The 27,510-nt window shown below is 34.8% G+C and overlaps 2 protein-coding genes and 1 long non-coding RNA gene across 3 annotated transcripts in view; 1 reads left to right on the forward strand and 2 right to left on the reverse strand.

Moving 5' to 3' along the window:
• LOC135834284 (protein scarlet-like) overlaps nucleotides 1–27,510 on the forward strand; it is a 45,167-nt gene that overhangs the window by 6,665 nt on the left and 10,992 nt on the right. The window contains exons 2-9 of the mRNA XM_065348128.1: nucleotides 9,459–9,507; nucleotides 9,591–9,640; nucleotides 13,559–13,692; nucleotides 18,076–18,228; nucleotides 18,368–18,609; nucleotides 18,965–19,166; nucleotides 19,270–19,295; nucleotides 19,420–19,525. Of these exons, the coding sequence (XP_065204200.1) occupies nucleotides 9,459–9,507; nucleotides 9,591–9,640; nucleotides 13,559–13,692; nucleotides 18,076–18,228; nucleotides 18,368–18,609; nucleotides 18,965–19,166; nucleotides 19,270–19,295; nucleotides 19,420–19,525 (962 nt within the window). The remainder of the gene's footprint in view (nucleotides 1–9,458; nucleotides 9,508–9,590; nucleotides 9,641–13,558; nucleotides 13,693–18,075; nucleotides 18,229–18,367; nucleotides 18,610–18,964; nucleotides 19,167–19,269; nucleotides 19,296–19,419; nucleotides 19,526–27,510) is intronic.
• On the reverse strand, nucleotides 1,206–8,119 carry LOC135834283 (phenoloxidase 1-like). The gene is made up of 13 exons (XM_065348127.1): nucleotides 8,010–8,119; nucleotides 7,620–7,695; nucleotides 7,250–7,505; nucleotides 6,934–7,172; nucleotides 5,945–6,147; nucleotides 5,707–5,857; nucleotides 5,517–5,621; nucleotides 5,273–5,446; nucleotides 5,028–5,156; nucleotides 2,987–3,229; nucleotides 2,328–2,466; nucleotides 1,791–2,056; nucleotides 1,206–1,598 (listed from the first exon to the last, which is right to left on the reverse strand). The coding sequence occupies exons 2-13, from the start codon at nucleotides 7,692–7,694 to the stop codon at nucleotides 1,272–1,274; spliced, it is 2,307 nt and encodes a 768-aa protein (XP_065204199.1). The 5' UTR covers nucleotide 7,695; nucleotides 8,010–8,119; the 3' UTR covers nucleotides 1,206–1,271.
• On the reverse strand, nucleotides 19,983–24,847 carry LOC135834285 (uncharacterized). Its single transcript, XR_010556637.1, has 3 exons — nucleotides 24,689–24,847; nucleotides 24,562–24,585; nucleotides 19,983–20,298 (listed from the first exon to the last, which is right to left on the reverse strand). It is a non-coding gene; the product is annotated as an uncharacterized LOC135834285 (long non-coding RNA).

Here is a 27,510-nt window from a genome sequence, read left to right on the forward strand (position 1 = left end):
TGTGATCTGTCACGAGAAAATCAGCTTAGTATCCAAAAAATCGATATATTTTTTATGGTAGATATCGGTAGTACTTAGGGTGCTGAATCCGACTGTGGGGGTTGAAACGTTCGAGAACGATTCTCTTGACCCTAAATCTGAGGTCAAAAAAATTGAGCAACTACAGTAAAAGTTAAAAAAAAAATTTGATTTTCTTGAAATGTATGTTCTGGGGAGTCGAAATGCAAATTTTTGCAACAATCGGTCCACATTTGGAGGATTTGTGCCATATTTTGAAATTTGAGTAGATAAGGCTTGAATTCATACTCGGGTAGTTTTTGCAACAATATTGGCAAAAAAACCAAAAAAATCGAAAAAATTGATTTTGGGAAATTTCGATTATAGAACTTGGCAACCTTGAATGAGATGATTCTGAAAAAAAAATATCGGGTTATGTTGGCACTCATGGGTGCCAAAAGTGGTACAAGTTTCACGGACCTACAAATTTTAGATCGCCTGATACATAGACTCAAAACTTTAAAATGCCCTTCCTGTAAAATTTACGTTTTGGATATTAGGTTAGTTTTCTCGCGACAGATCACAATTGTGTAATTTTCCATGCCCCACAACTTTTGTTTCAAACTTTTGAAACTGGTTGCTAAATGCAAACCAATGAACCGGTTTCAAAATCTGATTAGCGAAAACAGTTCAATTTTTCACACTCTACAACCTATGATTCAAACTTTCTTCTTCATCTCCAACTTTTAGGTGATTGTCAAAAACTGGTTGCTAAATCCGAACCAATGAACCGGTTTCAAAATGTGATTAGATAGAATTGTGTAATTTTTCACGCTCCACAACTTTTGTTTCAAGCTTTTTTCTCCATCTACAATTTTGGGTATTTTTTTTGTCAGCTGGTTCCAAATTAATGAACCGGTTTCAAAAAATTTGTATCACGTTTTGTTACTTCTTCGATGATTCAGTAATTGATTTCGAACAACATGCTGTTCATGAAGGATTTTTGGAGATGGGTGTGAGATTTATCAATACTTGTAGGTATCATTATAAAAAGCTACAGTCGCGTTTATACGTTTATGAAGTCAATTATTTGGATGGTTCTCTTATGACTTATGACACTTCGTCAAAATCTGAAATTTCCAAAATAGGTATGTACTTTCGAAGGTTTCAGAACGTCTTGGAACAATATAGGTAGTGAATTAACGACGGATAGTTGCAAATATTTAATTAAATTACATGAATTGAAACGAATTTTCTACTGTAGGTAAAACTGTTTACACGTAAATTTCTTCGTTGAATCCGGCATCCTTCAAGGTCTTGCCACATGTAGGGGGGCCATCTTCGTGTTTAACTCGAACTGGAACAACTATCATGTTAGATAATCGAGGAGGCATTTCCATTCCAGGATCTTCCTTTTTCTGTCTTTCAAAATCTTCTTGTTTGTCAGTCATGAAATCGTTTATGGTGGCGTGTAAATTGGGGATAGTACGATCGAATGGGAATCCCATGGGTTTCTTGTCTGGGTACTTCTTGTTACGTACTCCGCAATAGCTGAGGGATGACTTGTCGCAACATTCCTGATGTAGTGGGCTTTCATCAACCTGCATTGGGGTTAAAAAAATTGTACATTTATTATGGGATAAAATCAAGAATTCAGCATCTGCTCGATCGAGAAAATTATCAATTTTTTAAAAAATATTACCTACTCGATCAAATTCATGTACCTACTTCGTGATTTTTTTTTTCATCTACTTTACACATAAAGTAAGAATTCCAAAATGTTACACACTCACTCGATCGTCTTCGTAATTCGTTATCATTACGAACAAATCACACTCGAGTCCTTTGCCAGGAACTCCTTTTCCAATCAACATATGATGCGGCCAACCGCAGCCACAGTACCCGTTCTGCGCTTTAATCCAGTCTTTGTCAAGTTTATTCTCATCATTTTTCACCAGTTGTTGGACATCAGATAAAGTCATGAAAGTCTTTTCGAATGGAATTGTCACCGACGATTCGACGGATTTACGCTTGATATTGGTAATTTCTTCGGCAGGCACTATGGATGGGGGGAAAAAAGTTAGTAAATACTAAATAGGTAGGTATGTGTCACTTCTTTCAGAAATTCAAACAGTTGAAAATTAATTTCTGTTCAATTTGAAATTTGCACAAATGACTTCGTGTCACGTCTGAAACGCTTCCTCCAAAATCTGAATTTGGGCATTTTGAGTAATTCTGAGATCATGTGGTGGGATTTTTAATTTCCTCGGAATTTTTAAATTTCACCAGCAAAAAGTGTTAACCTGATTTTTGAAGATCAGAAAACTTACGATTGGCTGTAAACTTGTCCATTTCAATGAACATTCTTCGTTGACCATTAAAAGTATCTTGAGATCCACTTTCATCTGCATGCGGAGCCAAGAAAATTCTCACAGTTCCAATCACATCGTGGTGGAGGGTGTTTTTAACCTTGAAATATGTATTACTTATAAGTAAATAAAACAACCGCGAGTCCTAGTATCGTAGGTGAATTTTTTAATATGCATAGCACAACATTGGTCGTTATCTGAAGAAAACAATTTTTCATTCTGGTGTTACTGTGATTTTCCTTAGATACGCTTTTCACAGTGATTTAGAATGACGTTTGTAAATATCTATTCATTTTGAGATTTTTTTGTGGTAACATAAAACTTCATTTTTGGCCACAAGTTTTGGTCAATTTTTTTGACCATTTTTCGATTACATTTTTCTGCAGTGATTTACCTACTGAGAATATTATGTTTAATTCAGTGTTGAATTTTCTTGTAGTGGTGTTGAATGAGTTTTTTCATGTCAACATGTTTCAGTGGTGATTTCAAATTCAATGTTTTAGTTTTGATTTCTATTGAATCATTTTTAGGAATTCCATTTTTTTTTTTTTAAATATCCTCATCATGTGTACCAAACCAACTGTTGTGATATATTTTTTTTAAAAGTAAGTAACACTTACTTCGATTTTGTATTCAAAATCTCTATGTTGTAAATGGGTAAAAACTGCGTAGACACGTTCATTTGTTTCATTCACATCTTGTTTGAGCAAACCTTGAGTAATATCAACCGCATCTTTTTCCCAGTATGTTCTGAGGACATTGCTCATATTACAATGATCCACTTCATCGTCATCATCATTGTCTGGCATGGGCTCTTGGTATCGAATTTTTACGTCGTTGATTTCGATACCTTTAAATTGTCTCTGTAAACATTTCACCAGGTTACTTATACGTTTATTTACAGTACCTCAACATGCATTTTTTTATTCAACAGAAAATCAACTATGATAAGGTGAAGGCGATGAAAAAATCGGCTTATAAAATATTAGATTTTGTCATTATAGGCTAGGAATATTAATGTTCTCTTAATTGCCAGAGTGGAAGATCAAAACAGTATAGATGTGGATAAGTAAGTCATACGTCATATAAATTTGTGCATATTAGGCAAGAAATAAAAAGTTATGAGGGTTCTTCGAAATTTGATCCAATGCCCACAAAAAAAATCAAAATCCCATAACAATGGGATTATAAATGCTACAATTTGAATATATTTGTAATTCTGGCCCTTTTCTACTCGTAGATGATAGGTATTTCCGAACCTAAGAAATTCGAAAATCTGATGCAGCCTTTCAAATAGGCTCAAAAATACTACTAAGCAATTTTAGAGGTCAAAAATGATTGGAGTAAGTAGGTACATTATTCGAAAATTGGCTAAAATCAAAAAACTAAATTCAATACCAAATTTCAACCATTCAACATCTTTCCTCCTTTTCCCCTCTCTGCAAAGCTCGTACCAAGATCCCAATTCATATACTTACTGGAAACAAAACTAAGACAGATCAAAAGAGTATATCCCATATTTCCCATAATCAAAAATTTTTGCTGTTCAAGTTCATTTTTGGATTTTTGCTGGCGAATTCTTGAGAACTTACAAAATCCAAAAAAGCTGTCTTGAAGGTGGTTTTTAACCTTTTTCCGCATCAAGTGCAAATTTTTCGATCAAAGTTTGTATACCAATGCGAATAATTTTATCAATTCAATTCTCGCCCACCCTGCTCCCAATTTTGAGCCATTCTGGAAGCTCAGCGATTCTTTTAATTTTTTTCAGAAATTTCAAATTGCTTTTGAAGGGTCTGAAATGAGCCTCAACACGTCTTGCATCTTTGATCGGTGCTTAGTTTCTGGTTCTGGGGTCTTTTTTTTTTTTTGTGGGTGTTTGTAACTTAGACACTTGATTATTACACCCGTCGTGTGAGATTTCATGTCGAGTTGGAAAGGTCAAGTTTTGTAATAGGTCTAACAATTTTTTACAAGTAATTTAGGAAGGGTCGTCTTGTACGAATATGGATCTTTCATCTATTTGTAGGGATTGTCATGGAGGGACAGTGAAATATGTAGTAAGTGTTGAACAGATAGAAGTTCTAACAGGCAGAACTGGCATGTGGGTTTTGAGGCCTTTTCATAGAGGTGATTGTGGGTGATTTTTGTGTGGCCAATTCTCAATCTGGTTATGATGATTTCTTCAAGTCTATTTGGTTGAGATAGGGTTTTCCAAGGCTGAGTAGTTTTTTTGTGGTGAAAGAGCTACTCTTTTGCCAAAATTCTAAACTTTCCGAGTCACAGGGGTCTGAAATGAGCATTGTAAAGATTGCACGTTTAGCCAGAAATTTCCAAATACTCTCACTCCTGAATTCAATATCCCAAACGGACATTTCCCCAAACACTAAATTCCCCGGTAGGAACCTTCTAAATTTTTTCGTAAAATTTTAGTTTTCTGGATCAATGAAAACGGACAAAAATTTCTTCACAACTTCGATTGCCTCAATTCTCTATTCGATTCAAATTGTTTGTTGTAATGTAAGGGACCTACTACAAGGTATATACCTAATAAATTAGATGAACTCATGTTTGTGACGTTATTCTGCATATCGCCAACCTTCAAAGCATACAACGCTTAAAATTACTCCGAATGCACTTCTTGAAACATAAATTTCTGCCAACCTGTTCAATGGTGTAAGGTGGAAGAGTTCTTTTATAGCGTTGAAAAATGTCATCTACGAATGCGTGCCAACGATAAAATAGAGGATCCCTCATAGCAGCCTCAGAAGCAGACATAACACCGCTCTCTTCCTGTAAATGAAAAGTTCACTAACAAGAATATGACCATTGGTTATGCATACAGTCGCAGTCTGAGCATGATGCCTCTTGCAAAACTACAAACATTTAGGTCTATTTTAGATGTTAACCTGGAATCTGTGATCCGGATCGTGCACATATGAAAATAATAAATGCCCTGTGTTGTGAAAATTACCGTAGTATCGATAATTCCAACTTAAACTTTCTGCAGCTTCAATAGTGTTTGCTAATTCATTGATTCCAGTTTCTTCGTCTATTTTCTTTATGATCTCCTTCTTGGTATGCTGGAAAAAGAATTCTCCGATAAGTTTATTGAATGGGAGGGAATACTGGATGAAAAAGTTAGGTACCTACTGGATCTATGGCATATGCGTATCCTCGATCAATAGCATCGAAAATCCTGTCCCTCCAACGATCCATGGTGGAAATTTTGATATAAAAATCTCCTCTGTGAAGATTCTGTAATGGAAAATGACAGAAATAAGTATAAGCCATGTGTTATCTAAAAAGAGAGATAGCATAATAGCTCTTGAGTCTGACATACATGCCACTTGCAATTTGCTGGTCTGGAACTAAATAAGGTGGATCTAGCCGTTTGGTTCAATTTGGGGAAATAAGCTTCCTTTATGGGTTCCCTGAAATTTTCAAACGGTTCAACTCGAGGTAAACCGTTGCTGAATCTATCAAAATTGTATCTATAAAGAATACGAGTGAGATAAATAATCTACGAAAATTCTCAATTCGTGGTGTATGATGTTAAGATGAAAATAAACATCATCCACCTGGCTACAGCCTGTTGGTGCATGTAATAGAACAATTCCCCTCGGCGATTTTTTTTCGCAATGAAATCGCCTGCCTCAAAAGGATAAACTTCATGCCAGTGACGATGATGCAAACTTAGTCCAATGTCTTCTCTGAAGTAGGCTACTTTGTTTTCGGGATCAAGATTGGTGGCGGTGAAATTGTTAGTCATGTCTACATATCTCTGTAAAAAATCAAATAATGGAAATGCTCGATATTGCTAAGTTGTAATTAAACTGTAAAATGAAGTAAAATAAATCACATCCCTCCCAAAAAAAAACTCTTCCAACAAAATCCTTTCAATGTTTTTAATAGATTTCTAAAATCAAAATTTATATAACAAAATCATTAAAGTAGCCAAAGACATAAGGTGCACCGGGGTAAGTCCGAATTGGTTTTTCATAATTTCAACTTTGACTGGCTGTTACTCTCCTACAAATGAACTAAAATTGCTCGAATTTATTATGTAGGTTCTCATAAGGATTATTCACTTATGGTAAAAATTTGATAGCGATTGACACAGTAGCTTTCGCTCAGTGGAATAAAATATAAAGTGTTCAGACTTACCCCAATTTGACGTAAGTCTGAACAGGCTCTACTTTGCGGACGTAAATTTCATGTGAACAAAACTGTAGAGAATTCAATTCTCTTTGAGATCACTATCATAAGATTTTCACTAGGACGTATGGTGTATGCGAAAAACTAAAAGATACAAAATCTGTATTTGAAAACAAATTCAAAACAACAACAAAGTACAATTATTAAACCAAAAACATGTGAAATTCAACTGAATTCCAAAAATTTTCATGTCATGGTGAAGAAGGGGCAGTACCCTCAAACCCAATTCAAAAATCGTTTCGGATCCACAGCTCTGGTCTAGTTACTATATACCTACTAGATAAATTTTGAAAAAAGAAGGGCCTGTTTTAGATTCTAGGATGTTTTGGTTGAAAAAATTAGTCATAATTACCTTTGGAACTTCGCTAGCCATAACTTGGTTTGCTTTTGGATTGGACATGTTATCTCTAACTTTTTCCATATCGGAGTACATTCCAGGCTCTGTAGTTAGATGAGACGGCAGTTGGATATTGGCTTCGACCGCATCATCACGATGGAGAAGTGCTACCGAAAGAGCATAATTCAACAATGAAATATTCACCTGCGTTTGAGCGTATTCGACAGCTTCTTTTAATTTGTGTAACGGAATTCCTGCAAATAGACGCATAAATAATGAGATTATAGTCTGCCCTCTATGTGAGTTTCAGTCAGGAATTTTTTCAACATACGGTAGAAGATGTTGATCAAATATGAGGCGCATTTCTGGTGAAAAGGATTGAATGTTTCCATACGTGCCCTTTTCCGTAACTTCGATGCGAACTTTACCGCCTCAAAGTACTGGTCTCTGAGCGGGTTTTCCGATTCTTTTGTGGCCGCAAATGGGTTGGAAATCGCGTATGATTTTTCTAAACGTCTTTTTTTATTTGGCCTGGTCAGTGGTGCTTCCACTGGTTCCGGTTCTTGCAAATTTTCAAATTGTGGCTTCTGTTTGCGCCAAACGAGAAGGATATTTTGTAATTCAAATTGCAGATAAAAGGGCAATCAAATGTATTTTGAATTCTAGACTATTTCTTTTATTACTGCAGAGTGAAAACTTACTTGGACATTTTGTCGAGCTACAGTTTGTAACAAGCAGACTACATCTAATAATTGATCTGGAACGTTGGCAGACATTCTGTGAACATGAATTAGATCTTAGCCAAGGTATCGATGAATTCATTTTTGATGGCGGACATTTATGGTTTTCTTACACAGGGAGTGTTAAGAAGGGGAAACATTTTTTCCTAAGATTCTTTTGTGGTATCCAAAAGATACCCTGCGAATATTTTCAAAATCCGAGCATAGGACAGATTCATCTCTCACGGTGGGGGGAGGGGTTACCCCTTAAATATCAATTTTGAACGTTTTTCGCTTTGAAAATATTAGTAAAAATTGAACGAACATAATATGATACAAGTAGAAGTACATGTTTTGGTACACACTACTTACCTACTTATTTTCCACCACAACGATTTCTCAGGGGATCACCTTGATCTTAGCACAAAAGAAAAATTATACGCCAGACTTGCTCGTATACTTACTTCAAACTGAAATATCGCACGAAAAATGATCTCGTGGAAGTCATCCGGTTCCATATAAATAATGGGCTGGAATCCTACGCGTGAATCGATGTGAAAAAAAATTGTGGTTTACGACCACAAAATGTCATTAGTATGCACTTGACCTTCGCAATTGAAAGTTTTTGATAATTGTCATTGATCACTGCATTTTCAGTTAACTGGTAACCGGCTATACCGCGATAATTCTTATCAATTTATCGTTTATCGAAGGGTTATGTTGAGTAATTCACATTCGCGAATTGTAATTTTCATGGTGTGAAATTACCTAACTCGAACACGTGTTTTAGCCTGTAGAAGTTTAAAATGGTGAAAAAACGTTGACTGCAGATGGAAATGCGAAATCGTCATCGGAATTTGGTCTTGAAAAAGACCATAAGTCTTATTCGGATTTGGCTTTTTTAATTTCAATGGGAATATTCTACTTGTACCTATTTTTATATTAACCCGCGCTAAATTGTATCCCAGCCTATTTTGTCTCTTTGTTTGAACCCCCCCCCCCCCCCATTCCAAATACATAATAATTTTAAGTTGGTAATGTTTTGAAAAATTTTCAGTTTCATCTCAGAATATTTTGAAATAATCCTCTTATCAAGAAAAAATCTCGCCTGGTTTCCCAAAATATTTTACTGTCCTTTTATAAAGCTCCCAAAATAGTAAAAAAAATTTTAAAATATACTCGTATATTAAAAAAATCTAAATTTGGTATGTAGTTTTTTTGTTGTACATTTCCCATTTCTGAGGTATAGTTTTTTTTTAATAGCCTAATACCATTTTCAAAAATGCCATACTTGACCTTCGCAAGTCGATAATGGTCATTGGTCACTGCCTTTCCAGTTAACCGGCAACCGGCTATACCCCGATAATGCTCATCTACTAATACTTATTATGTTATTTATCTGTGTTTATTGTTTATCGTAGGGTCATGTTATGTAATTCGCATTCGCGAATTGTTATTTTCATCATGTGGAAAATTACCTAACTCGAACACGTGTTTTATAAAATAAGTTTAAAAGGTTGAAAAAACTTTGGCTGTATAGATGGAAATGCGAAGTCGTCATCGAGATTTAGTCTTAAGAAAGACCATAAGTCTTATTGGGACGTGACTTTTTTTTACTCTAATGGGAATTTTCTACTTGTAGCAGATTTGTAGCTATACGAGAAAGGCATTAAGTATTGGCATAATACGTTCGCTTAATCCTTTAGCGGAAATCTTGCTGCTATCCTTATACTCTAACTCTAACTTTTGTATGTACTTACTGGTAGATAACTTGTATTTTATATACGCTGACAATTGAAAATTTTCTTTTTCTAATTTCAGTATGCGGAATTGCCAAGTCTGGTTCGTTGTTGGCCGTTATTAGTCCGAGGTAAATTACTATTGTACGCGGATTTTAATGCTGTTAGCTTATTGACGAAGTCGGTATTAATTTGTTCGTGTTCTTTGTTATAGCGGTGCTGGAAAAACTACGTTGTTGGCCATTTTGAATGGAAGATATAAAGGTATCTATACTTTTTTTTGGATTATTTTACTTCGATTTATTTAGGTTTTGTTGAGACTTAAATGTGTGGTGGGGGGGGGGGGTGTTGGAGGCGTAAGGAATTGTGAACGTATCGCGATGTTCACATTAGCGTGAAAATTGAGCAGAATTCTGTAAAAATGGTTCAAAATAGAGTTCGAATTTCCGGCGAGTAGTTCGAATACTTGAACAATGTGAAAATAGACAGAATTAAATAAAAATAGAAGCAAAATTTCATTTTGAATCGCTGTTTTTTACACACTTTTTATATGGAAAGTCCTCGATTGATGAGAGATGGAAAATAGCACAAACGTTACAAGAAGCCAAATCAAAAAAGAATTCAAAAACACATCACCAGCCAAAATTTCAGACGTTAAGGTTTATTTTCATTTTTAGAAATCGTATAAGACCAAAAATAATGGAAAAAATCAAAATTTCACCAAAATTATTTAGAAATCTAAAATTTGGTATTCTTTATGTTTGAGGCCTCGAATCGATTGGAATCGGTTTAAAACCGTTTTGAACAGTTTTGAAGCTCCAGCTGATTTTTCCAAGCTGAAATTTCCACAACGTTTTACTCAATAAAGCTTGAAAACCAAAATAAGATGGGGTTTCATTATTAATTGAAACATTTTCGAGAAATTTTGTATGCTCTTTTGATGCAGGTTTTTTCGGCTGAAAAATGAAGCCAGACAGACGGGTCATTGACCTTTAGAATCCAGAAAGGCAGATAGACGACCTTGAAAAACTCGTCAGACGGGTCAATGCCCTTGAAAGGTCAAATAGGTGGACAGGTAGATAGACAGATAAGTTTGAAAAATCAGACAGAAGGATTAATGATCTTCAGAGGCCATATAGACAAAAAAACAGATGACCTTGAAAACCAGACAGAGAGGTCGACGACCTTTAACAGAAGACGCAGCGGGTAGACGACCGTGAAAAGCTAGAAAGGCGGGTCAATGATCTTAAGTGATGGGTCATTCCATGACAACTCATCCAACGTTTTTGAGTCATGTCTTTCGATTTCACTCAAATTTTTTTTACAATATATACCCACCCAGTAAGTAAGAATCCTGCAATTATTTTGGTCCTAGCTCTCTCAGGGGGCGGGTGGGGGGGTTTCCATTATTTTCACATTGTCTCGAGCTACTCAATTTCAGCAGCCCATTCCTTCAAAACTATGATACTTTGATCAAAACTGATTTCACAGTTCGAAAGAGCATTGCATTTAAAACTTTTCAAGTGTTTTGAAATTTTCAAAAGTTGAAAGTTGAGCTTTCAAATTGAAAGTGCAAATTTCAAAATGGCGCTGTAAGTGTGAGCTACCATTTAAAATTTTGAAAAAATTTCCATAGATGTAGCTTTCGATGCTTTTTTGAAATATTCAAGTTTCGAGATGGGATCTCCCAATGGTGAGGGAGCATCCTCACCCCCAATTTTGGGCAAAACTTTCGAAAAAGAATCTGGGGCATGTGATATATCGAACTCTATATTGTTGATGACGCTGAACACGAATATGACGTCAGATTTTTATTAGGACCCCATCCACAGCCCCCAGCACCTCCCCAAAGGGTGTAATAAAAGTTCAAAAAAGTGTTTTGTACGTGTGACACATAGAGTAGTATGTTTTTGGTGACGCCGAACACGAATATGACGTCAAATTTTTGATTGGACCCGTCCACGGCCCCCAGCACCTCCCCAAAGGGGGGTAACTCCCAAAAACATGGTTACATTCGTGTGACACATGAAATAGTATGTTTTCGATATCGCTGAACACGAATATTGCCATAGTTTTTTAAATCGACCTCACCCATGGCCCCCAGAACCTCCCCCAATAGGTAAAAGTCCAAAAAAATTGTTGGGGGCCGTGAATGGGGTCCAATCAAAAATCTGACGTCATATTCGTGTTCAGCGTCACCAAAAACATACTATTCCATGTGTCAAATGAACAAAACACTTTTATGAACTTTTACCCCCTTTGGGGAGGTGCTGGGGCCCGTGGATGGGGTCCTATCAAAAATCTGATGTCATATTCGTTTTCAACGTCACCTAAAACATAGAATTTGATATATCACATGCCCCAGATTTTCTTTCGAAAGTTTAACCCAAAATTGGGGGTGGGGTGCTGCCCCTTTCCATTGTGAGATCTCATCTCGAAACTTGAATATTTCAAAAGAGCATCAAAAGGTACATCTATGGACATTTTTTCAAAATTTCAAATGGTAGCTCATACTTACAGCGCCATTTTGAAATTTGTACTTTCAATTTGAAAGTTCAACTTTCAACTTTTGAAAATTTCAAAATGCTTAAAAAGTTTTAAATGCAGTGCTGTTTCGAACTATGAAATCAGTTTTGATCAAAGTATCATAGTTTTGGAGGAATGGGCTTCTGAAGTTGAGTATAGGTACCTCGAGACGATGTGAAAATAATGGAAGTCCCGCCACTAGCCCTCTGAGGGGGCTGGGACCAAACTAATTGCGGGGCTCTTACTTACTCGATGGGTATATATTGTAAACAAAATTCGAGTGAAATCGAAAGACATGACTTTCAAAATCGCATTTTTTTAGTTGAGTTGACATGGGAATGACCATGACCAATGAGCCAGACAAAAATACATATGGCCTTGGGAAGCCAGACAAACGGGTCAATGGCCTTAAGATACCAGACGGAAACAGACGAACTTGAGAAATCAGACGGACAGGTCAATGACCTTGAAAAACCAGACAGTCAGATGATCTTGGACTTCAGACAGACGGGTCATATGACCTCATGTGCCGAGACAGGAACACAAACGCCCTTGCAAAGCCAGACAGATGGGTCAATGACCTTAAGGGATCAGACAGAAACATAGACGACCGTGAGAAGTCAGACAGACAGGTCATTGACCTTTAAAAGCCATCCTGGTCTGGATGAAGATTTGGTCCAGAAGATCAGAGGGTGTTAAAAACCTCTAAAAAGATGCAAAAAGACAAAAACAAATAAAAATTGATGAAAATGACCAAAAAAAATAATGAAATTTCTGTAAAAGTGAGAGAAAATTGCAAAAAAAAAGTTCTAAAAATATTATTGCAATCGATGTTGCTAAAAAATGGTGCAATTTCAATAAAATAGTGCAAAAATTGCATGAAAAAAAATTTATAAAAACACATCGAATGATGTAAAAACTTGAAAAAATCTCTAAAATCTAAAAAAGTTCCTTACCAAAAAACTATAAAATTTCAATAAAAATTGACAAAATGGTTTTTTTTTGAATTTTTACATAACCAATGAAAATCTACGAGAACATCTAAAATCTTGAAATTGCTATTGGTCAATTATTCGAGTTCAATATTCTTTTCAGTATTCTCAATACCTTCGCTTTTGAATCCAATAAGAAAAGATCAACGTACTCGTACACATTTGAAATCGCAACGTGGGAATTAATATAAAAGATGGAAACTGTATTTGATTTGTGTCGCTGTAAAAACCCCTTTTCAACCCCGTTGTGTCGGATTTGCCCCTCGCGGTCGTAAACGAAACCTGAAACTTTCTATTCGAACTTGTCACGTAAATAATTTTGAAATCCATCTATTAGTTAAACATAGCTATCGCGAGCGTTGTTTGGGACAACACTGGTTAAAAGTTTTAACCGCCTGATAGTACTAAAATACCTCGAGTATTATTGAATTCCATGTCAACGCGAGACGCGCTGCAAAACACTCGAAAACTCTCGCGGCATTAATTAACATCTTACAAGTTTCAACTTTGTGATTTCTCTTGTAAACGCGCTGATTTTCAAGTTAGCAGATACTAGAATGCGAATAAGGATGGGTGGATGAAAACAAACGAATTGCTATTTTCAATTATTTGAACTAAGTATACTCGTTTAGCTAATTTTGTACCATTTTGAAATTCTTCGCAGGAATATTAAAGGCTGAAATACGCTTGAATGGTCGGCTCGTTGATCCGAATTTGATGGCTGTGAATACCGGTTACGTGTGCCAGAAACATTGTGTTTTTGAAGAGATGCTGGTCGCTGAGCATTTAGAATTCATGGTGAGCGAAGCTGTTTAATATAATTTTAGGTTTTTTTAAATATTTTTTGATCTCTCGTACTTTGAGAATTGATCAATTTCAGCTTAAAAAATGTTTGGCTTGAGTGCGAATTTTGACTATATCCTTTTCCTTAAATCCTTATTGAAATATTGTGAAAAATCCTGCTTGAAGTTCTGCATTTTAGGCAACATTTGTAAAGCGTTCCGTTTTTTTCATTTTTGCTGTCAAATTTTGAAATTATCCATTTTGTATTTTTATCATTATGACTTTTTTTCATTTTTCTATTTATTTGGTTTTCTTTGAGATTGAAAACATTTCGACGTAAAAATTTTTAGCTCGAACTAATTTTGACCCCTCCCCTCCTCTATCCCCCCCTTACCCTTCCATTACACATTGAATCATGTTTTTAAACATTTATTCCACGAAAAATTATATTTTCTCAATTTTTAATCAAGCTACAAATATAAAATTTTCTATTCATTTTACTCTTTTGTCAGAGTTTTTATTTTTTTTACAGAGTTTTCTTTAAATATGAAAAAATGTTGCCTTGAATAAATTTTGATTCGCTCTCTCATTCGCATCCCCCAATTTCGGAATTTTTTTTTCAAATCTCGCTCTTTTCATGTTTTAAAACATTATTATCTTCTTTTTTTGGTTGGGGGGGAGGGGTATATGTAATTACATGATTGATTTTTTAATTTTAATTTTTTTCTAGTTGTCTTTGAGAAATGGAATGATTTTGATTGACTTGAAAAATTCTTAGTTTTTGAGTATTTTGAGTACGCATCTTTCCCTTTGGTGAAATTATTGAAAAGATTTCCTGTCAAAAGTTCTGTTTTTTGGCCAAGATCGCCAGAATTTTCTGTTTTTTTTTTTCAATTTTGTTGTGTCATATTTTGAAATTTTTTCCAGTATTTTGGTTCCTTTTCCAAAAAAAAAAAAAATGCTGTGCATTTCATAAAATTTTAACTCCCTCCCCCTCTCAAATTTTTTTGATTTTTTTCTTTTTTTTGTCAATATAAAAATTATAAAAAAATTATCTTGAGTACATTTTTGTTTTGACCCGACTAATCTCGCCCCCTATCCCTCCCTCCCTCCCTCCCTCCCTCCCTCCCTACCTCCCTCCCTTCCTTCCTTCCTTCCTTCCTTCCTTCCTTCCTTCCTTTCTGGATAAGAATTGAGACGTTTGAGATTTTTTTGATGAAAGTTCTGATTTTGTCCTATTATTGTACATACTGCCTTTTCTTATTGTCCTATTAGATCATCAGAAAAATGTTCACTATAATTTTTTCAAAATTTAAAATGATCTGATCTCTAATGTAAAAACTTTCAACATGAAAGTTCAATACCTATTTCAATCTTTTAAAATTTTAATCAATCAATTTGAATTTTCTGCTTATTTAATATTCTCTTCAAAATTCTGTAGGTACATTTTTTTTGACTTTATTCTAGTTTTTTTTTTAATGGAAAAATGATAAAAAAAATATTTTGAGTAAATTTTCACCTAATCTTCCCCTCCCCCTCCCCCCCCCATTAGAAATTGAGCAATTTGAAAACATTTTACGTATTATTAAAGTTTTATTTTAGTCCTTTTTCTAATCATACAAATAACTAGTTTCGAAATAAGATTCATCAAAATTACATCGCATAGAAATGCTTGAAAATTACGAGACTCATCCTCCCCTCCCTCCCTTGTAAGTTCGTACGAGACTATCGAAGGAGATTCGTTAAGAAAAATTGAGCAAAAAGTGGAGGACTAGACTTTTTTTGGTCTGAATTGATATTAGAATACCTAATATATTTTCACGAGTGCATGGAAAAGGCAAAAACCCTCTAAAAGTTTAAATATTCGATAAGATTTTGATATTTTTAAAGAAATAAATTTGGATGATATTAAAAATTTAATTTCTTTAATCTCCTTTTTTCCAAAAGCAGAGGGACTGGGTTCTCCCCCCCCCCTCCCTATAAAAATTTAACAAAGGGTCATTCCATATATCAATTCAACCAACGTTTTTGAGTCATGTCTTTCGATTTTGATCAATTTTTTTTTACAATATCTACCCACCCAGTAAGTAAGAAACCTGCAATCAGTTTGGTCCCAGCCCCCTCAGGGGGGCGGGTGGTTGGGGCTTCCAGTATTTTCACATTGTCTAGAGGTATACTCAACTTCAGCAGCGCATTCCTCCAAAACTATGATAACTACTTTGATCAAAACTGATTTCACAGTTCAAAAGGGTATCGAATTTTTACCTTTTTAAGCATTTTGAAATTTTCAAAATTTGAAAGTTGGACTTCCAAATTGAAAGTTTAAATTTCAAAATGGCGCTGTAAGTGGGAGCTACGATTTAAGATTCTGAAAAAATTTCCATAGATGCACCTTTTAATGCTTTTTCGAAATATTCAAGTTTCGAGATGGGATCTCTTAATGGAAGGGGAGCACCCCCACTCCCAATTTTGGGCAAACTTTCAAAAAAAAATCTGGGGCATGTGATATATCGAAATGTATGTTTTTGGTAACGCTAAACACGAATATGACGTTAGATTTTTGATTGGGCCCCATCCACGGCCCCCAGCACCTCCCCAAAGGGGGTAAAAGCTCTAAAAAGTGTCTTGTTCGTGTGACACATGGAATAGTATGTTTTTGGTGACGCTGAACACGAATATGACGTCAGATTTTTGATTGGACCCATCAACGGCCCCCAGCACCTCCCCAAGAGGGGTAACCTAAAAAAAATGATTTCAATCGTGTGACACATGAAATAGTATGTTTTCGATATCGCTGAACACGAATATAGCCTTAGATTTTTAAATTGACCTCACCCATTGCTCCAAAAACCTCCCCCAATTGGTCAAAATCCAAAAAATTTCTTGAGAGGCCGTGGATGGGGTCCAATCAAAAATCTGACGTCATATTCGTATTCAGCGTCACCAAAAACATGCTATTTGATGTGTCGCACGAAAAACCCCCTATTTTGAACTTTTACCCCATTTGGGGAGGTGCTGGGGGCTGTGGGTGGGGCCCAACCGAAAATCTAACATCATATTCGTGTTCAGCGTTACCAAAAACATACAATTCGATATATCACATGCCCCAGATTTATTATGAAAGTTTTGCCCAAAATTGGGGGTGGGGGTGCTCCCCTTCCATTAAGAGATCCAATCTCGAAACTTAAATATTTCGAAAAAGCATTAAAAGGTGCATCTATGGAGATTTTTTCAGAATCTTAAATGATAGCTCCCACTTACAGCGCCATTTTGAAATTCGAACTTTCAATTTGAAAGTCCAACTTTCAACTTTTGAAAATTTCAAAATGCTTAAGAAGGTCAAGATTCGATACCCTTTTGAACTGTGAAATCAGTTTTGATCAAAGTATCATAGTTTTGGAGGAATGCGTTGCGTGAAAATAATGGAACCCCCCCCCACCCCCCGAGGTGGCTGGGACCAAACTGATTGCAGGTTTCTTACTTACTAGGTGGGTAGATATTGTAAAAAAAAATTGAGCGAAATCGAAAGACATGACTTTCAAAATCGCACTTTTTTGGTCGAATTGACATATTTTTGTGGTCAGAATTCAGAATAATTCCCTTTTAAAGAAAACCTTATTCTCATCTCTTCTCAAAAAAATATTGATCCTTTTGTGCAGAATCCCCCCCTCTTTGAGCAAACTGAAAAAATAAAATTAGCCAACAAAAGTTGACCTTTTTCGTCGTAATAATTTTTCGTTGTTTCTTTTTCAACAAATGGCTCCTATTTATTTTTTTTTCAACTTTAGGGAGTTTTTGGCATGCCTGTTAAAAGGGTGGTGGGAGGAGGACTGAAATTTTCAAGAAGCTCGGTATAAAATACTCGAATAAGTGGGTGGTTGTGAAAAAATTTACCAAAAAAATGCTTTCAAGAGTTAATAAAAGCCACTCTATACCGATTACCTCGTTAAAATCTGATTAAAAGTGAAAATGAACTTTAGATTTGAAATCAGCGTACTCGAAAACCTAGAAATCGATATACATGATGATATATTATCACTTTTTAGGGGGTTCCACTCCTCTCCCCCTTCCCCCCTCCCAAGTGATTCAAGTATGTTGTAATTTGGGTTTAGAAATTTGAAATGGATTCCTTATTTTGAAGGGAAAATGTCCTCGGTTCTGGGTACGACTTATTTGAGAGAATACTGTAACATGAGATATGGGGGTGGGGGGTGGAGGGGGTACCAGTGAAAAAAATGATAAAAAACCATCATGCATATCGATTTCAAGTGTTTCGGGTACGCTGATTCCGAAACTGGCGTTATTTTTGCAAATTAAAGATTTCTTAGCTTGAAACCCCCACTATCTCATGATTTTTGCGAATTTCATTCATTAAGATGTTCGCTTTTATGTTTTCAGGCTCGATTAAAAATGGATAAAAACACATCGCGCGAAGAACGAGACCAAACGATGTTGAAAATCGTCGAGAACCTGAGCCTTTCGCACAGACTAGGTGTAAGAATATCGTCACTATCGGGCGGCCAGCGTAAAAGATTAGCTTTAGCAGTTCAAGTAATTGAAATCACTTAAGTAAATCGCAATTTTACCCCGTTTAAATAAGACTGGAACTCGATAAGGGTACCTCTGTATGCAAAAGGTACCAGTACCTAATCACTTGACTGGTATTTTTTTTTATCGTTGTTCGATACAGCTGCTGACCAAGCCGAAGATATTATTTTGCGACGAACCTACGACGGGATTGGATAGTTATAGCGCTACGAATGTCGTTAAATTGTTACGCTTTATGGCCGATCAAGGTAAAATGATTATTTGCTCGATTCATCAACCGACGTCGGATATTTTCGAAATGTTTGATTCGGTATCGCTGCTGGCTTCGGGTGGAAGTTTAGCGTATCATGGACGTGTATCCGATATATCCGATTATTTCTCGAGGTAGGTAATACTAAGTTATATGCAGTATGTAGTACATACTATAGATGCTTATAAACGTGCTCTATACCGTCGTCGATTTGTTGGGCGAATGGGAAAAAATGACGAGGACGGGTATATATTGGACGATTTCCCAAAGGTATTATTTTACGCGAAATTGAAAACGAGCGAGACTGCATATCGATATGAGAGAGGAATCTCCTTCCGTACGTACATATAAGTGCTACCCTTGCATACTTATTCCCATTTATGTATATTCGCCTCGTCCATTTTTCTCTTAGGTATTATGTGTAGGTAAAGGTATTGCATAAATGTAATGTATTTATATATTATAGCTTTCTTAATTGTTTCTGTTTAGCTTGGAATTGAAGTGCCCGAGTACGTTCGATTTGAGCGAATATATCGTTAGCCAAGTCACAATACGTCCAAAAAGTATTAAAGGTAGCGAATTCGATCGAGCAAAGGTTACCGGAATAGTTGAATATTTTCATAATTCAGAAGAACGCGATGTATTGGAAAACCTATTCTCACAGGCGAAGGCTAAATCCAAATTGATTAATGTAGGGTAACTTTTTACACCTACCTACTTTGTGTATTGAGACCTGATCTGTGACATTGTCAGAGGGATACTTACGATGACCTTTTTTTTTTTTCATTTTGCAGGATTTTCCTACGAAAAGAAGTAACATGTGAGTAATATTGGTGTAATTATACTATAAATTAAATAGGTACCTACTCGATTCGAGTGATTAGTCTGTCTACGGTTGTCGATGATGGTTTTTCTACATGTCAGGTATTAATTTACTGTTTCAGATCGAGAATTTCTTTTTTTGTCGAGTTTCCTTGGTTGCTATGGCGAACAGCTTTATTAATTCGCAGAGGATATAAAACCTGGACGTTGAGATTTCTTCTCTATTTAGTACGTATCGTTTAGTAGATGTCGTTATTCTGTCGTTTTTAATTGAATCGTCGTCGTAGATTTAATTTATAAGTAATGATGAGGATAATTGCACTTTTAAAATGGGTTGATTTTTTTTTTTTTACTCGGAGTGAAGTGTAAATTGATGAAATTTTAATGCACGAGTGGGTAATTTTCTCGAAATGGGGAATTGTTTGTGGTTATGTGATGGAAAGGAAGGAGTAGGAGGATTATCTTTAGGAAATATTGAAACGAATTTAATTTGATTTATTCTGTATCGAGCCTTTGAGGTCAAAAGTGATAATTTTATCAGCATTTAGACCCATAAAGGTGCAATATTGAAGTTAGCATCTGTGGATTCGAAAAAGGTACCACAAGTCGCTTTCTGTATCTCTGTGTTTTCAATGATTTGATATCATCTAGGTTTGATATTCATTATTTTTAAAAAATTCATAAACACAATGCTGAAAATTTATTGGGTTCCTTCATTTTTGTTAAACATAGAGGTCAGTAAATTGAATAAGCTTATTATGGAAAAATTGACATTATTAGGTATAGGTATTTTTTTTAAAAATAGAGGTTTGTAAAAATTTACTTATAAGCCTATGAAAAAATTGATATGCTGATTTTTTCCTAATACGTACCTATTTAGCGGGGCGCCAAACGTATTCATTGATTTTCAGTGTCACCATCGTAGCCCTTTGGATCAGGTTGAGGTGCCCAGACCGTGCCAAAAATACCGTCAGGGTCTATAGTAGCGACAGCAACATTGTCTGAAAAACATAAATAATTATGTAGTAGGTGTATAATACTTAGATACCTGCATGTTAATGATGTTTAACATTAACAATATGAGGTGACTAAAGTCAGAAGAATTGGCCGAATTACGAGTAGGTAGTTTTGATGTGTAATTTGGAATAGGTAAAAAATTATAAAATTTTCGAAAATTTACTTTGCCCCCCTTTTTAGGTTTAGAAAATTTTCGAAATAGGTCGAAGACATCAAAAGACACTTCTCCATCACAAACTTGATATTCATTCAAGAATTGATTTTTTTAGCTCGATTACATCAAGCTTTGGCTACGTTCAAAAATGCTAAAAAATGGATAAGGTAATTTTGAGAGAACGAAAATATGACCAAACAAAGGCTGAGATGGGTCAGATGGGTGCATGAGTAATTGAGTATCAAAAGGTACTTCTACGATGTTCAAAGTATACCACAATAAAATTTCAGCTTGATTGGTGTCTTATTCAAAGCTGCAGCTTTCCAAAAAAAAAGCAGCTTAACTGTATACTCAAAAAATATTGAAAAATCCATTCATTAAGAAAAGCTACAGCTTTGAAAGAAATTTATTTCACGTTGAATTTTTATTCGAATGCAATTGTTTTTTTATTGAAAAAATTTTTAATCTCGATTTTGAAAATTTTGAATGATTTAAAAAAATAATTTACAAAAATTCAATAAAAGGTCATTCCACGTCAATTGGACCAAGAAGTAGTAAGGGTGGGGTTCGACGATTTTTTTAAAATTTTTCCTGTGGTAAGACCTTCCGAAGGTATTACCAATGGCGCAAATTGCAGCCCTCTAGCCCATTTTTAAAGGCAGCCAGGGGGTGTCAAAGTTTTCAGTGAACCTAAAATATCATCCATTTCAGCAGTGGATTACTTGATAACCGCGATACCTACCAAAATGGAACATTTTCCCATAGTTAGAGGGTTTGAAAGGCTTTTTGGTGATATCATAAAAATCAGTGTTGCCACTTTTTTTCGTACAAAAAATTAGCTCAAAAAGTTTCAAAACGTAGTTTTCACATCATTCCGACTCTCAAAAATTCTGAAAAAAATATATTATGGACAACTTTTTATGCTGAACAACATATTAAGAAATTGGGATGGTAACATGTTGCAAAACTGATTTAAAAAAATTGAAAGTTTGCGGAAAAAAATGTGATTTTTGATTTAAAACATGAAAAAAAGTTTTGATAGGTGAAGTTGACCCATTTGACCCCTATTTTTACATATTTGAGGAGCTTGGAATCAAAACTCACTTTTGCCATCGGACAAAGTTTTGAGAAAATCGACAATAACTGATTTCGCGTAGTGCGTTGATGAAAAAAACGCCGCAAAGTGTGTCAAACTCTTGAGTAAGACTACTAAATAGGATTCCATGAGAAAATTTTTTTTTTCGAGTTGCCATATCGTTGCAATATGGCTATCAAGTTTGGCAAAAGTGAGTTTTGATTCCAAGGTGGGGTAATTTTACTTTCTTTTGCGAATATATCGAAAAATAAGCCTCCTAGAAAAAAACTAACGACATTATGTCGATTGGAAATTTAATTCTCTATAATTCTCCTCGATTTGATTTTTCCGTAGAATGCTTCGTTCAGTCTCCAGACAGCTTTAAAAGTTTTGAGCGCTGAATTTTTCCAAAAATTATACTTTCTTTTGCAAATATATCGAAAACTAAGCACTCTAGAAAAAAACTAACGACATTATGTCGATTGGAAATTTAATTTTCTACAATTTTCTTCGACTTCATTTTTCTGTAGAGTATTTTGTTCCGCCTCCAGAGAGCTTTAAAAGTTTTGAGAGCTCAATACATCCAATTTTTTACCTCCTCAGTTGCATTACTTCCAAATTCAAAACTACCATTTTCGGTATTTTCACTATCAGAAAATGCTTCCGAAGTTGCAACTGAATTATTTTGGCTTTGTAGACTTCCATGCGACCTTCAAAATCAGTTTTTTTTTATAGCTTGGAGTCAAAACTCACTTTTGCCAGTGGCAAAAGTGAGTTTTGACTCCAAGGGCACTTTTTAACACGAAATTGTGAAGAACTGGGGCCGAATTCGGAAAAATGGATTCTGTAGAGTGATAGAGAAACTGAAGAAGTATCAGAATCCGCAAAAAAACGCATATCGATTTTTGGTGGCAAAAGTGAGTTTTGATTCCAAGCTCCTCATTTGTTGAAAAAGTTGAAAACCCCCTTTCACTTGATGAAATGAACTCCTCACAAAAAAAATCAAAATTCAAAAAAAATCAATTTTCAATTTCAAACATCAAAAAAAGTTTAAATTTATTCAGTTGTCTTATTTTGACCTCTTTCTGACGAATTTCATGAAAAAGTTGATAAAAATTACACTCACAACAAAAAAATTAAAATTCGTTTCTTTTTTGGATCTTTTCAAATTTTGATTTTTTTGTGAGGAGTTCATTTCATCGAGTGAAAGGGTTTTTTCAACTTTTTCAACAGATACGTAACAATAGGGGTCAAATGGGTCAACTTCACCTATCAAAACTTTTTTTCATGTTTTAAATCAAAAAATTGCATGTTTTCGCAAACTTTCAATTTTTTTAAATCAGTTTTGCAACATGTTACCATCCCAATTTCTTAATATGTTGTTCAGCATGAAAAGTTGTCTATAATTTATTTTTTTCAGAATTTTTGAGAGTCGGAACGATGTGAAAACTACGTTTTGAAACTTTTTGAGCTAATTTTTTGTACGAAAAAAAGTGGCAACACTGATTTTTATGATATCACCAAAAAGCCTTTTAAAACCTCTAACTATGGGAAAATGTTCCATTTTGGTAGGTATCGCGGTTATCGAGTAATCCACCGCTGAAATGGATGATATTTTAGGTTCACTGAAAACTTTGACACCCCCTGGCTGCCTTTAAAAATGGGCTAGAGGTCTGCGATTTGCGTCATTGGTCATCCCTTCGGAAAGTCTTTCCACAGGAAAAATTTCAAAAAAATCCCCGAACCCACCTACCACTTCTCGGTCCAATTGACGTGGAATGACCCTAAAGAATATTGTACTTTTATATTTCATCATTTTTTTGATTTAAATTCCTTTTGAATGCTATACTTACCTAATTTTTTTTTTCAAGAAATCATTTTTCAACAAATTTAAGTAAATTGAAATTTTAGTTTTTTTTTATTTTTTATTTTTAAGAATTGTAATATTCTCAAGAACTACAAAATTTTACTAACCAAAATTTCTTTCAATTTTTGGCGAATTTTTGAGAATCAAATGCGGGCTAAAAAATGAGATGAAATCGAAATGTTACTAAACTATGTCAGGACTATTTTGACCAACAAAACTAGAAAATTTTCAAAATTGTGGATTTTTGTAATTTTAGGAAAAAATTAAGACTTTTTTGAAATCTTGACAAAAATTGAGACTTTTTAAAAAAAATTCTGTTAAAAATCAGAACTTTTGAAAAATTGAGACATTTTCGAATTATAGGTACTTACTGGAAAAAATTAGGACTTTTTCCAAATGTTGGCTAAAAAATCGTGACCTTTTTCAAATTTCTGATAAAAATTGTGACTTATTCATTAAAATTCTTTAAAAAAAAGTTTTTGAATCTCTCGCTTAAAAATCATATTTTCTTCAAAGTGTCAGACATTGAAACTTTTTTGAATTTTTGCAAAAAGATCCGAATTTCTTTCAAATTTTGGTAAAAATTAGCTTAGATTGCCCTATTTTTTTAAACTTCTGGAAAAAATCGGTTGATTTCAGAATTGAGCATTTTTGAATTTCTGTTTTAAAAATGAGGACTTTGATCCAATTCTGGCTCAAAAAATCGGGACTCTTTCAAATCTCTGACCAAAATCATGATGATATCAAAAATACCTCTTTCTTCATCACAAATTTGATGCTCTCCCTTGTTTCCTACTTATAAAATACCATTCCAATAATTGGTACTCAATGAGATTTTAATTTTAAAATGATGACGAATAATGCACTTCACCATTTGAAAATTTTCTTTACAGAATCATAACTCCAGCCTACTTTTTTTCGGAACTTCGATTCGTGCGATGAGGAGAGGTGTTTTGTAATTTTTCTCATCAGTTCATTTGGGCGTTGGATTTGAATAATTATGCGCTGGGAGATTTATTCGAGAATAGTTTCCTCAAAAACCGAGCTTCTTTTTCGGAGAATTTTTTTGGGATTGGGGGATAAGGTACGTCTTTTTTAAGCATAGTAAATTTGGTAATTTGAAAATTATAAAAGTTTCGCCAAGTACTTACATTTAACAGCATAAAGTTGTAATACTGAAATTAACAAATGAGCACAATTAAGAAATTTATTTTTCAGATCATGTTATCAATAATTATCAAAAACATTATTTTTATAAAAACGGTTACCCCTACTCACCTATAACCAATAACATAAAAAAATACGTTTTGATGGTCTGCATTTTTATAAAGAATTGTCAATTCGATTTTATCAAAATTATTACGATTTGAATAGGTAATGCCGCTTCTGATACGTTTTATCAACGCGTTAATCAATGCAACTAAACTAAACGTTGAACTGAATAGATACTGATTCCTTTTCTCGTTTTCTGATTCTTAATACCAACTTTCATTTGTGCGTCATAATCGTTTCAGAAAAACACATAGCTTGAAAAACAATGTCATAGTTTGCAGACATCTGGCAAGAATGAATTCGGCTTTAAGCGGGAACCTTGAAAAATATTTTTTTAGGGATCGCATAATCAACGGGAAAATACAAGTCCCATACGACATTTTGTAGTGCTTTTGTAAGCCACGCATCGAAAATCGTGCATCTGTACAAAATATGCACAATAAATCCAATACGCGAAGCGTGAAATCGAAGATTACAAAAACCCAACATTCGTAGCGTACCTACTTTATGCGTCAATACCTCCTGTATATTGTTGTGTTGATACACATCGCATCAACATGGTGTAGGAACAATTGTATCATGTGATACCTTCGTGAAAAAAATTCCTCGCGATTTTCATCGCTAAACACTTTTTATTGTAGACCATTACGAAAAGTTCACTTGAAATCATTATACGAACAAAATTCATTAGAATTGAACTCTAACAAGGGGCCCCCTGGACTCAGTTTTGACAATACGGTGCCTCAATTAGGCCACATCAGGGTGGCTCTTGTTTTCGAAGTTGGAATTTTCTTCCCTTCAAACCCCTAAAGTTGTGACCTCTGGCGAGAAAATAATTTCTTTTTTTTTTATTTTTTCAATTTTCGAAGAACTCGAGCTTCGGTGGGCCCTCAATTTTTAAAAATTAAAAAAAATATACAAATTCACTGTAAAATTTTAAAATTTTAAAATCTCAAATTCTATTATCTCTAAAAAGTGTCTTTTGAGTAAAATCAACTCCTACGACGATTTTAGCCGCCTTTTTTGAAAACCAAGCTTACCCCCCCCCCCCAATAGAATAACTGCAATTTTATTCATCATTCAGAGTCGTACCAAACGCTTCCTTATTGGAAGAGGAGGAGGAGGAGGAGGAGGGATCAGAGGACGAGCAATGCGATAAAAAAATCATTTTTTATACGTTTAAAAATTCTCACTCCTACTTTTAGAAATTCTTAAGTATTCTTCTTTTCGAAGTTTTGGAAGTTTTAACGATGTTTTCTTTTAGAAATTTCAATTTTCAAAAAGAAAGAATAAGCTGGCTCGATGGATGCGAGGGAGGGCTAAAAATTTCGAAAATTCATACTTTGGAGAAGTGAAAAAAACAATGTTCAACACGATGTTTTTTAAGCGAGACGTTTTTTGGAGGGCTTTGAAATTTCAGAATTAGAATAACTTCTTACTTTGAAATTTTCTAAGGCAATTGACTTTAAAAATTTTTGTTTCGAGAAAAAAAAAATGTTTTTTCATGAGAGGGTGAGGGCTGAAGTTTTCGGTAAATCGACTGAGCATGTTGAAATTAGGGTGCAAAGTAAATTTTAGCATTTGCTGGAGGCTCCAGAATCTGTTCAAAACGGTTCAAAACTACTTCCCGTCGATTCCAAGGGTGAAAATTAAAACTGAATCTTTTGCGAACGAGTTGAATTTTTTAGTGAATAATTCTTATTGAATTATTCGCGAACAAATTGAATAATTCTTGGCGAATCATTCTCGAACGAATTGAATAATTCTAAGCGAATCAATCGCGAACGAATTGAATAATTCTTAGTGAATCATTCGCGAACGAATTGATTTTTATAAGTGACTCGTTCGCGAACGAATCAATTATTTCACTCATTTTTTAGTGAAACATTCACAAATGAATTGAATGATTCTGAGTGAATCATTCGCGAACGAATTGATTTGTATAAGTGACTCGTTCGCGAATGAATCGATTCATTTACTCAATTTTTGGTGAAGCATTCGTGGACGAATTGAATAATTCTTGATGAATCATTCGCAAACAAATTGAATAATTTTTGGTGAATCATTCGCGAACGAATTGATTTTTGTAAGTGGCTCGTTCGCGAACAAATCGATTCATTTATTCAATTCTTGATGAATCATTCGCGAACGAATTGAATAATTATTCTTCGTGAATCATTCGCGAACGAATTGAATTGTATAAGTGACTCGTTCGCGAACGGATCAAATAATTCACCCATTTTTTAGTGAATCATTCACCAATGAATTGAATAATTCTAAGTGAATTGAGAAAGGTAGGATAATAGATATTCACACGAGTGGAATACACTACCAATCAAATTAGTAATACGACGAAAGATCGCGAATTGAACGAATGAAACACATTAAACGAATGTAAAAACTCTTTTAATCGGAAATAATTAGCATGTTTTAGCCGAAATTACCACATTTGCCGAATATCACTACGTTTAACTGAGCCATGTAGGCTACACCACGGTGCTTGAAGGAATGAATAGTGTTACAATGCATTATACACTACGTGCATAATACATAGGCCGAGGGGAAAAGGGGAGTTAAACCAGCAGTGTGGCCATATCCCTGCCCATTACATATGCCCCTCTGTCCTTATCCCCAGAACTCCGAAGAGAACTGGAGACAAGTACAGAAAAGACACATGACCGGACAAACACATGGACACACTGCCCTAACCACCTGCCCCTCTGTTCTTGAGCTTTAGTTCTAAGGCTCTTTCATTTTCGGAGATACAATTTATGTACGATTACCTAGTTTTCGGAAATTTTATCAATTTTTGCCCCACTTCGTTTGAT

Source organism: Planococcus citri, chromosome 2, assembly GCF_950023065.1.
Source record: "Planococcus citri chromosome 2, ihPlaCitr1.1, whole genome shotgun sequence".
Lineage (NCBI taxonomy): Eukaryota > Metazoa > Arthropoda > Insecta > Hemiptera > Pseudococcidae > Planococcus > Planococcus citri.

Excerpts from the sequence above, each read along its gene's own strand:
- LOC135834283 (XM_065348127.1), bottom strand. The coding sequence starts at position 7,694 with ATGTCTGCCAACGTTCCAGATCAATTATTAGATGTAGTCTGCTTGTTA. Across the intron at positions 6,148-6,933 it reads TGGCTAGCGAAGTTCCAAAG|AGATATGTAGACATGACTAA; the intron begins GTAATTATGACT and ends GATTTTTTACAG. Across the intron at positions 5,622-5,706 it reads CAGCAAATTGCAAGTGGCAT|AATCTTCACAGAGGAGATTT; the intron begins GTATGTCAGACT and ends TTTCCATTACAG.